The sequence below is a fragment of the Apodemus sylvaticus genome, chromosome 5, assembly GCF_947179515.1.
Source record: "Apodemus sylvaticus chromosome 5, mApoSyl1.1, whole genome shotgun sequence".
Lineage (NCBI taxonomy): Eukaryota > Metazoa > Chordata > Mammalia > Rodentia > Muridae > Apodemus > Apodemus sylvaticus.
The window spans coordinates 102,158,628-102,170,733 of NC_067476.1; the positions used below are offsets into that span (position 1 = coordinate 102,158,628).

General features: G+C 43.6%; 1 protein-coding gene across 1 annotated transcript in view; it reads left to right on the forward strand.

Moving 5' to 3' along the window:
- Nucleotides 1–710: 710 nt before the first annotated feature.
- Chp1 (calcineurin like EF-hand protein 1) overlaps nt 711–12,106 on the forward strand; it is a 35,271-nt gene continuing 23,875 nt past the window's right edge. Inside the window, exon 1 of the mRNA XM_052183275.1 lies at nt 711–929. Coding sequence (XP_052039235.1) covers nt 863–929 — 67 coding nt within the window. The 5' untranslated portion in view covers nt 711–862. The remainder of the gene's footprint in view (nt 930–12,106) is intronic.

A 12,106-nucleotide genomic window follows, 5' to 3' on the forward strand; every position in this document is an offset into this window, starting at 1 on the left:
AGCCGCAGAACCGACCACGCCCTCGCCCTTAGGGCGAATTACGTGCGGGGGAGGAGCCAATCAGCGCTCGGCCTCGAGCCGGCTCCCAGCGCCCCCTGCGGCCGGGGTAGGGAGAGCAGGAAAGATGCAGCCAATAGCCGTGCAAACCCCAGGCGGCTCCCAGCGCCCCCTGCGGCCGGGGGAAGGAGCGCAGAAATGATGCAGTCAATAGGCACGCGGGGCCAAGTAGGCTTCCAACTCCCTATTCTTTCGACCGTGGGAGTGGAAAGGGGAGGAGGAGAGGAGAAAGGAGGAGAGAAATAGAAATAGAGAGCGCACGAGTCCCAGCTGCACTACTCTGGTGATCCACCTTAGGGTTTTCCCACTCGTTTAGTCGGTTTTGTTTCTTTCCTGAATCCCTATCACCTGTATGGTGGGATTCCTGGTGCTTGAGTCTTGTGAGAAACCGAAGGCTACTCTATAGTGAGTTTGCCTCTGATTTGTCTGAAAACAGTGGAGAGGCCGCATTGCCCTTTTAAGTGCAGTCCCTAGCGCCATAGTGGTATTGCCGCTTTAAGGCCGGCGGCTGCCCTGGTTCCGGGGGCGGGGCCTGCCTCCCTTTGGACTCCCGCAGCCGCACGGCTGATTCATTCCGTGCTCGAGAGCCAAGGTTTGACGTTAGCGCCTGCGCAGGGCGCGGCCTCGCTCCCGATTGGCTGGTGTAGGGCCGCCCTCCCCCGCGCGCCACCCCTTGTTTCCCTCCCCGGGCCGCAAGAGAAACAGTGCCCTCTCCCTTCTTGACCCCTGGCCCTTCCCTCCTTCTTTCCCTCTTGCCGCCGCTGCTTCTGGCGCTGCCGCTCCCGGAGGAGCTCCCGCCACGGTGATGGGGTCTCGGGCCTCCACGTTATTGCGGGACGAAGAGCTCGAGGAGATCAAGAAGGAGACTGGCTGTGAGTTCCTGTTGGGGGTGGGAAGGCGGCCCGGCGCCTTGGGCTGGTCTCAGTACTGACAGCGGTCGTCGCTGAGGGCTTGATCTGGGGTTCGGTGACTGTTGGGATGGTCCCCTGCAGCCTCCGGTGCTTTGGGTAACCAAAGGCTAGAATACCTGTACGTTCATCTGTAGCTTCTCGGAGCCGGGATGTGGCTTCTCGGGAGCTGTCTTGGCTCAAAAGCCCGGAATCTCGATCCAGCAACGGAGCATAGACACCACCACTCCACTCTTGCCCATGAAAGTCCGCGCATTTTCTTTATCGTTCGTCTTACAGAAGCACCCTGAACTGTAGATAAAGCAGAAGCAGATCCAGGAAATCTGACTGGTTCCTGGAGAAAACGTTATACATCCCAATGAGATTTCGGAGCAAGAAGCTAAAACTACTAAAATCACACACAGGGAAAAACTCAGTAAAGAAGATCATAGAGTAAGGCTTGTGACCAGGAACTGAAGACCACTAAGAGATCAAAAGTCCCAAAACCCGAGTGAGGCTTTTTAATCTGAACCGTTGGAGAAAAACCACAGGCACAGTGATCAAGGTTTTAAAGAAACAGTGAAGATATTTGTCCTGTTTTTATATATATTGATATCTGTTGGATGTACTCCAGAATCTGTGAATTTGTGCCAGGAACAGATTTAAATACACACACACACACACACACACACACACACACACACACAGTGTCTTCCTTGTTAACCTGAACAAAGGAGCAACAGGGCTTTAGGAATTGAGAAGCACAGAAAACACGCCATACCTTTGAAAAGCCCTTGATAATGTATGATACATTGTATTGCTACAATGCTTTCTCATAGGCTCGGCTCTCTTTGATTTTCCTAAGCTGTGTCTTCATGGTGCCTGTCTTTGATGATAATGTGAGCAAATAACACAATGGCAGATAGTGCCAAGGAGTACAGGGAACTACAGAATTCTCCAGGAATGAGTCCTTGGGTAATTAAAGGTTGTTCTGGCTGTGTGACAAGTTAAACTTTCTAGAGTATTCACATTGGAAGATATGTGATCTAGCCCCACCACCCTGTCAGGTTGCTTTGTTTTTAATCCCTTAACTAACATGTGGCCAATTTTGAGTGAATGACAGAGACTTAGCTTTTGTTTTTGGCCACACAATTTTTTTTTTTTTTTTTAATGTGAGAACACCATAGCTATCTTCAGTCATTCCAGGAAAGGGAGTCAGATCTCATTACAGATGGTTGTGAGCCACCATGTGGTTGCTGGGATTTGAACTTGGGACCTTTGGAAGAGCAGTCAGTGTTCTTAACTGCTGAGCCATATCTCCAGTTCCTGGCCACTTAAGTTTGAGGACATTTCACTGCTTAACTGATTCCATGATTAGAAATATACACAGTTGGCTTCAGCAAGCATTTACCTCTGACCCGACTTGTTTCTGTTTAAAGCAGAGTCTGATCATGGGGAAGTGTAGTGAGTATGGGACAAGCTACGGTTTTGTTTTCTTTTGTTGTTTTGATACAAGATCTTACCTTGTAGCGAAGACTTGCTGCTTAGAATTCACTAAGTGAGCTGGGCCCCGTGGTGCCTCCAGCACTCCAGAGGCTGAAGAATTTGAGACCAGCCTGAGCTGCATAACAGGCCTCATAATAGCTAGGGCTTTAGAGGGAAACTGACGTGAAAAACAAAACAAAACACAAAACAAGACAAAAAAAATTTTTTCACTACATAGCCCAGGATGGTTTCAAACTCATGACAGTCCTCCTGCTTCAGCCCTCCAAGTGCTGGTTTTATAAGTATGAGCCATCATGCTTAATTGGGAAAAGGCTGTTTTCTCTTCAGAATGAATGGGACAATGATGTCATTCCAATTTCATTAGTCCTGGATGTAGGACTAAGTTGTTTTACCTTGTGACTCATGGACAAACCTAGGCGATCATGAAAGAACTATTATCCTGCTTACCCAAGAGTAATTTTTAAGTATGAGAAAAATTCTCTAAATTCCCAGCAAAACCAGTGTATATTGATTGGGAAAACCTAATGAAACAAATACTGAGTTTTCAAAGTGCCTGTTTAATATTATGCTAGGTATTGAGAGCAGATGGTAACAAGACACCCACAAGCTGGTGAAGGAGATAAGCCAAAGACTATTTGTGATTAGCTTCAACATAAGGAAGCTAAAACCGTACAACACCCACCTTCAGATTTTAGGGAAGAGAGTCTGTGAGCTGGTTTTGTAGGTACAGGAATTGGATCTTGATGCATGAATGGATTAATTGTTGATAAATTAGCATAGGGTGTTTGAGTGGCTTTCAGCATCTGTTCCCCCACTTAGCTACAACACCATCCCTCTACCCTAGGGATTGAGCCATCAGTAGATCTAGGTAGCACCCATCAGCAGAGATTGTTTCTTCTTCTCCTCCTCTTCCACTTCCCCTTCTTCCTCCTCCTTTTTCTTCTCTTTTCCTCCTTTTCTTCCTCCTCCTCTTCTTCTTTTCTCCTCCTTTGACAGGAATTTGTGTACCCCAGACTGGCTTCAAATTTGAGATCCTATTGCTTCAGCCGCCCAAGGACAGGGACTACAGATGTGTGTAACACTCCCAAAATGCCTTTGATCCTAGTACTGAAACAAAATATAGCCTGATGTTGTTTTATTTATTTTTGAGGCTGCTTCACTCAAAGCAATTCCTTGCCTCAGTTTTCTGAGTGTTGGGATAGCGAGTATGTACCACTTTGCTTTGCTGAGGTTTCTCATAGTTTAAGAAACACTTTGGGGGCCAGAAAGATGACTTATCAGTTAAGAGGACCCAGTTTGATTCCCAGCACCCATATTGGGCTGGTGGGTAACAACCATCTGTGAATTCAGCTCTAGAGGATCTAATGCTTATGATCTCTGGGGCACCCTCACTGACATGCACAAACTCACACATATAGTTAAAATTTAAACAAAAATAAAGCCAGATGTGGAGGCAGAGGCAGGTGGGTCTCCAAGTTCCAGGCCAACTAGAGCTACATAGGGAGACCCTGGCTTGAAAGAAAGAAAAGAAAAGAAAAAAAAAGAGTGAGCCAGGTGGTGGTGGTGCACACCTTTAATCCCAGCACTTGGGAGGCAGAGGCATGTGGGTTTCTGAGTTCAAGGCCAGCCTGAGATCTAATCAGGGTAGCCAGGGCTACACAGAGAAACCCTGTCTTGAAAAAACCAAAAAAAAAAAAAAAAAAAAAGAAAGAAAGAAAGAAAGAAGGAAAGAATGAAAGGGAGAGAAAGAAAAGAAAAAAAATGAAACACTGTTATAAAGTACTATATTTAGCCTTTGTTCTATCACCCTCTTTCACAATTCTACATTTTTATAAGTTAGCACATTTGAATAAAAGATAATTGGAGGGCGGTCCCAGTATCTTAGGAATTTATTTATGTCTTGACCCTCAGTGCAATTAACCATAGGAATAGCCTTGCTGTGGATTGCCAAAACCCATAACTGTGAGCAAAGGTTCATGCCAACTAAATAGTGGGGAATGAAAATTGGTTTATTTTTAGTTTCTGCTCTATGGTGTGTGTCATGTGGGTATGGGCAGGGTGTTGAACAGGTTTAGGAGTGAGTTGTACAAACCAGTGAGTTTTTGTTTGGAAGGGTGTAATGATGATATGAAGGGTGTGGGTTTCTCTCTAGTTCCAGCAGAGCAAAGGCCTGAGAAAGGTAATTGCTTGAGAATAGTTTCTTGAAATTGAGGTGAGTGCTACTGCTTCCTTCTGGGGCCCCTTCCTGGCTGGCCTATCTCATGCCATAGTGTACAGACTGGGGTGGGGGGGAGTCTGTGAGTACAGCGGACCCTGCTGTCTTCTGTCTTGTGTCCTATTGAGTTGGAAATGGAGAGATAATATCTTTGGCAGGCTTGAAATAATTTGTAAAGTTCTATACCCTTCTAGTTTTCTCCCAAAGTTCCCATTTCTTACTAGAAAGGGATAAGGAGAACTGTGTGTCAAGATAGAGAATGGAATTCTGGGACTTACAAATGAGGAAGGGGTTCAGAACACAGACTTCTTGAAGTTACATAGAAAGTCACTGGCCCTTGAAGCAGTTGTAGAGATATAAGCCAAGACTTCTGAGTTTAAGCAGAAAAACATTATGCTACAAAACAGCAATATATATGCTACATGCAATAAACACTATTATGGAAGCACATAAACAGATAGGATACCTTAGGTCTTCGGTAGCAAAAGGTAAGCTTACTGTGTGGTCTGACCTGAATATATCAGTCAAGAGATTTGATTTTCATACCAGTTCCAGATGTGGTAGCATATTTTATGCCTTTAACTCCAGCACTAGGGAGGCTAAGATCAGAGGGTTCTGAGTTCAAAGCCAGACTAGACTGTATAAAAATATACTGTCATTTGCTGGCCGGATGCCTCTTTGCTTGCCACCAAACCTGACGCCCAGAGCTTGAGTCCTAGGACCTGCATAGAGGAAAGAGAATTGACTCTGGCTAGTTGTCCTTTGACCTTTTGTAGGCTGTGGCACAAATACATGTGCACCGGTGTCTACATATTCACACATAGCTGTTATTTTTTAAATAGAAGGGGCTGGAACGATAGCTCAGCAGTTAGAGTGCTCTCCACTCTTAGATCCAAGCTTCGAATTCTGTACCCACATGTTAGCTCACTATTATCTGTAGTGCTCTCCTCTCTCTCTCTCTCTCTCTCTCTCTCTCTCTCTCTCTCTAATGTGCTATATACATACATACATTCTGGCAAAATTCTTAAAATAAAAATAAATATTAAAAATATACAATCTCAAATAACCAAAACAAACAGGAACAACAACCACCAAACAAAAGGAAAAAAAAAAAACCAAAAGAGTTCAGGTTGTGATGTAAACTTTCAGATATGCAGAAAAGTTGGTAGTAGATGAGGACCCATGTTTGTTTCTAATACATGCGTTGTTGCAATTTTTCCGTATTTGCTTTGTTTACCTATTTTTTGTTCATTTATTTATGTTGGTGCATGAGATTGAATCTAGATTCTTGCTTTTATGTATTCTTTGAAATGATTGCACCACCTGGCGGTGGTTGTACACGCCTTTAATCCCAGCACTTAGGAGGCAGAGGCAGGCAGATTTCTGAGTTCGAGGCCAGCCTGATCTACAGAGTGAGTTCCAGGACAGCCAGGGCTACACAGAGAAACCCTGTCTCTAAACAAAACAAAACAAAACAAAACAAGGAGAAAGGATTGCACCATTGAGGGCCACCTCCTGCCCTGCTTTTTTTTTTTTTTTTTTTTTTTTTTTGTTTTGGTGGGGATGCAGTTGGGGGCAGGGTCTTGCCCTTGGGTGACCTGGAACTCACTAGCCAAGCTGGTGTTGAACTCACAATATCAATTATTTGGAAGTTGTAGATGCTTTACCCTTATTTACTTTTCTGTGTTATGTAGGAAAAAGGAAACATGTAACTTGTTAGCCAAAGTACTATGGTCACTCCTGAGAAAGTTGATAGATTTACTTTTTTTTTTTTTTTTTAGCTTTTTGTTTTTTTTGAGACAGGGTTTCTCTGTGTAGCCCTGGCTGTCCTGGAACTCACTCTGTAGATCAGGCTGGCCTTGAACTCAGAAATCTGCCTGCCTCTGCCTCCCAAGTGCTGAGATTACAGGCGAGCGACACCACTGCCCAGCAATAGATTTACTATTAGTAATACTCAGTTTGCCCTCTTTTGAGATCCATTTTGTTTGTTGTTTGGTTCCACTTGTTCTTTTGTTGGGATGGTGTTGGAAGGCTTTGCTGGAACATACTCTGAAGCGCTTATGCTGAGGTCTGTCCTCTGCTTGTTTTAGAAAACACATTTTTTGATCCCTTTGAATTATTTTTTGTTTGTCTGCTTTGTTTTGTTTTTCAAGACAGGGTTTCTCTATGTATCTCTAGCTGTCCTGGAACTCACCAGGATGGTCTTGAACTCAGAGTTGCTGCCTCCTGAGTTCTGGAATTAAAGGTGGCGTGTGCCACCATCACCTGGTGGTCTCTGTTAATTCTTAAGAGAATAGGTTAGAGCTTGAAGTCCATATATTGGGAAAATGTCAGGATATGAAACCTGGAAAGTACAGGCTCCACGCTGCAGTGTCTCCCTAGAGCTGCTGCTGCCTGCAGCTGGGCACTTCAGCCCAGCTTGTCTCTATCACTAAGGTTAGCATAAAAGCCATGACAAAATATCTTGGCCTGTCTCCTTTAATTTTGCATGCTTCCCCCTGGCTGTCCACCTTGGTGATTAGCTTGGTCTTGAAATACCTTCTCATCTTGAGAAAGAGGTAAATTTGATAGACAGCTCTGAACTCAAGGTTAGCAGGATCTTTTCAGTCTTTCAATATAAAATAAGTATTTGTTCAGCAGAGTAGACTTCAGCTTCATTCAAGGCATGTCCCTATTCACAGTCTAGTTTAAGGGAAACTGTTAACTCCTGAGATTTCCAAGAATGTTACCAGTGTTAGGTACCTGTCTGGTTAGCTTTGTTCCTTCAGTTTGTTTTTGCTGGAAGCATGCCCTGCCTTCATTCCTGGCAGTTCTAGTGTGTGTGTGTGTGTGTGTGTGTGTGTGTGTGTGTGTACTATGTAGCTCCTTTAAGGGTAGATGAAGCCCAGTGTGGTGGTCCATGTATATAATACTAATAATCTGGAGACTGAGGCAGACTTGCAAGAATGAGGCTAGCCTGTGCTGTAGAGTGAGTTCAGGGTCAGCTCTAGACTTTGGTTCATTTTGGAGATTGCTGTGGTCATCAATTAGTGTTTTTTGTTTTTGCTTGATTTTTTTTTTTTTTTTGAAATTGTTTTTTTTGAGACAGGGTTTCTCTGTATAGCCTTGGCTGTCCTGGAACTCACTCTGTAGACCAGGCTGGCCTCAAACTCTGCCTGCCTCTGCCTCCCAGAGTACTGGGATTACAGGCGTATGCCACCCCCACCCGGCTTGCTTGATTTTTCAAGACAGGGTTTCTCTGTGTAGCCCTAACTGTCCTGAAATTGTCTCTATAGACCAGGCTAGCCTGGAACTCAGAGATTCACCTATCTCTGCCTCCCAAAGTGCTGGGTTGTAGCAGAATTTCCCCCCAATTGATTTAAATATTAATATAAGAAGCCTCTGATTGGACAAGGAAAAGGAAGGTGGAGCTAAGAGTTTGGAGACAGAGACAGGGACTGGAAGAGAGAAAGAGGAGGATGAGAAAAGGTGGGTGGAGAAGACAAACCTTATCTATGTGGCTTTATATAGCTACAGGAAGCTATGAATATCATAAAAGGACACTTAGAATGATTGGGATAACTTGTCTAATCCAGGTGGGCAGCTTTTATCATTATCAATTGACTCTGAAATTACTGTGTGTGAAAAATTGTCTTGTGAATTAATTTATTGATCTAGAAAACTGACTCTCCCCTGGGCAGTGGTGGCGCACACCTTTAATCCGAGCACCTGGGAGGCAGAGGTCTTGAAACACTGTCTCAAAAGTAAAAAAAAAAAAAAAAAAAAAAAAAGAAAGAAAGAAAACTGACTCATAATTATAAGTTCCTAGAAGGTTTTTTGTTGTTGTTGTTTTTTGGTTGGTTGGTTTTTCGAGACAGGGTTTCTCTGTGTAGCCCTGGCTATCCTGGAACTCACTCTGTAGACCAGGCTGGCCTCGAACTCAGAAATCTACCTGCCTCTGCCTCCCAGGTGCTGGGATTAAAGGCATGTGCTACCACTGCCCAGCACTTCTAGAGTTCTGATTTACTGGGTTAAGGGAATTTGTGACAGCTCGCTTGCTGCAGGGGATGGATGGCAGGGAAGGTACTAGTGGCTCTGAGGCAGGTGAACTGGAACTGAGAAGACAGTTGCCTCAGGCTAACCTTGGAGGTAGCAAGACCACTGGGGCAGAGGGTAGCAGCTCTAGTGTGGGATATTTCCTACCACAGTGGGTCATTTATTAGTTTTTTGTTTTTTAATTAAAAAAATTTTTTTTTTTTTTTTTGTTTTTCTAGACAAAGTTTCTATGTGTAGCCTTGGCTATCCTGGAACCTGCTAGGTAGACCAGGCTGGCCTCTAACTCATAGATACCTGTCTGCTTCTGCCTCTCAACTGTTTGTAGTAAGCTTCAGGCATCTGACTAGTTCCATGTTCCAATGCTGAAGTGCAGACTAGCCTGTATAATACTGCCTTGTGGGTGCTGGGAATTGAACCCTGGTTCTCTGGAAGAGCAGCCAGTGTTGTAGTTAACTGCTGAGCCATCTCTCTAGCCCCCTAACAGCTTAATTTTCAATTAGTAATTCATAGTCTTTCATATTTGTGTGGAGTATTTTTAAAATTTATAAAAATATGTTTATATTTTATTATGTTTCTGTGTCTGTGCAAGTGATTGCTGGTACCCTCAGAAACCAGAGGTATTGAATTCCATAGGAACTGGAACTACAGGCACTTGTGAGCTGCCCAACATGGGTGCTAAGAGCCAAACTCAGGCTTCTGGAAGAGCAGGATGCTTTTGACTGCTGAGCCACCTTTTGAGTCCTGGTATTGGATTCAATGCCAATAAACAGTACTGGTATTAAAGACATGCAAAAGTGTGCCACTACCATCTAGTCTTTTATTAGTTTTTAACAGTTGGATTAGATTGTAACATTTACTTAACCTTTGAGTTATAATTCTATCAATTGGGCTGGAGAGATGGGTCAGTGGTTAAGAGCACTGTTTGCTCTTCCAGAGGTCCCAGATTCAGTTCCCAGCACTTATATTGCAGTTCATAGTTTTCTATAATTCTAGTTCCAGGAGATCCAATACCCTCATATAGGCAAAACTCTAATGTACATTAAATAAAAATAACTAAGTAAATATTTTTTAACATTGTATAAAACTCTGCACGCGCATGCACACACACACACACATACACACACATACACACACACTGAAAAATGTCTAGTAAGGGCCATAACAAGCTATTAATTTCATGGCTCTGGCATAGGCGATTGGGGACTTGGGTGTTAGGAAGACAACATTGTGTATTATTTCATTTACATTTTATCATGTGTATAATCTTAAAATAATATATAAATATACAACACCTTAATATATTAAAATTAATACAAAGAAAAATATAATTTAGTCATTTTTCATCTTACTGTAGCTCCAGTTCCTAGGGAATTCAATACCTCTGGCTTCTGAGGGTACCAGCAATTACTTGCACAGACACAGAAATATAATGCAAAATAAATATATTTTTTAATATTTTAAAAATTCTTTGCACCAATATGAAATGAATTACTTGATAGTCAAAAGACTATGAAAATTAAGCTGGGGCCCGGCGGTGGTGGCGCTCGCCTGCGATCCCAGCACTCTGGGAGGCAGAGGCAGGCGGATTTCTGAGTTCGAGGCCAGTCTGGTCTATAGAGTGAGTTCCAGGACCAGGGCTATACAGAGAAACCCTGTCTGGGGGCGGGCGGGGGGGGGGGAATCTAAAAAACCAAGAAAAAGAGAGAGAGAGAGAGAGAGAGAGAGAGAGAGAGAGAGAGAGAGAGAGAAAGAGAAAGAGAGAAAGAAAGATGGCTCAGCAGTTAACAGTAGTGGCTGTTCTTCCAGGGAACCCAGGTTCAATTCCCAGCACTCACACAGTAGCTTAAAATCACCTGTAACTCCTGTTCCAGGGGATCAGACACCCTCATACAGACATACATGCAGGCAAAACACCAATGTATATAACAACAATTTTTTAAAATTTTTTTTATTTTTTTTTTAGCTTTTTCGAGACAAGGTTTCTCTGTGTGGTCCTGGCTGTCCTGAAACTCACTCTGTAGACCGGGCTGGCCTTGAACTCAGAAATCTGCCTGCCTCTGCCTTCCAAGTGCTGGGATCAAAGGCCTGGACCACCACCGCCCGGCAAAACAAATTGTTTTTAAAAGTTAAAAAGAGAAAATTAAGCTGTTGGATCTAAAGTACACAAATGAATGGATACTAGGTGGTATATAAAAGAAATGAAAAGAAACAATGTTGATGGAAAACATAGATTTGTCTTTGAAAACTTTTTGGGAAATGTAGTTATTCTTTAACTGACTTAATTTTGCCCAACTAAGGAATTCATTACAAAAGTCCCTTTGGAGGCCAGATGCCAGGCTTTGGATAAATTGGTCAGATTCCTGAAGAAAGTAGCTGTGTCTGGCACGCCAAGAAGGTGGAGAGAAGTTCACATAGCTGAATAAACTGTCCCCTCAGGCTCTTGTGTAGGGATAAAGTGGTGACAATAGTTAACTTGGTGTGCTTTCCCAGCACAGGCCCTTTGCCAAGCATTTTCTTTCTGCTCCTCACAGTCCCATTAACATAGCCCCTGTATAGGCTCCACGAATGGAATCAGACTCTGCCTGGCCATCACAAGTGTCTATTCTCCACAAAGCTGCTCATACCTGTGTGGCTGGCCGCAGTCTCCACACCTGCAGCCTTTAGCAGCCAGACTCCTGTTTGTTATGCCTGGATGGGAGGAGTTGTGCTTCCTCTGTTCTGCTTACATATTAGAGCACCTTTCAAGGATGTCCTCTCTGCCCCACGTTTTACTTCCTGCCTTATTTCCTTGTTCCACAGCAGTCCTGTTATGTTGCTTGAGCTAGGGGAGGACAACCTTCAGACCCACACTTCCCTAATCTCTAAACCCTCACTGGCGCAGCTGAGACAGTTTGGGCTTGCTACCTGCTTTGGGACTGTCGTCTTCCTGTCTATGGTTACTCTGTGTTTTCCTCTTGCCTCTAATCTGCCAGGATACTAAACTGTTTCCCAGAAGTGCCTTTTGCACTTTTAGGGTTGTTTTGTACACCTGCAGTTATAAAATGCTTTTAGCTATTGGCTTGTGCTGGAGTTGACTGTGCTAACCCAGAGAAAGGAGCCATTAGATTCTCTTGTAGATGTCACATCATGGTCACTGTTTTATGAACAAGATGATTCCAGGTTGTGGGATCTGTCACCCAGTTAAGTCCTAAAGAGGAGGTGATGCTGTGGGTGCTTGGTGCTGAAGACTAGACTTTAAAACCAGAATTGTTTGATGTGTCACAATATTTAGTTCGGCATTAAGTTACCCACTCAAATTTCAGTCTGAAGAGCCAAACTAATTAACAGGCTTGAGGTTTGGTTTTTGTTTTTTCCTCTCTTTTAACTTTATTAGGGGGTGGGGGAGAAGTGAGAGGGAGATGCTAGG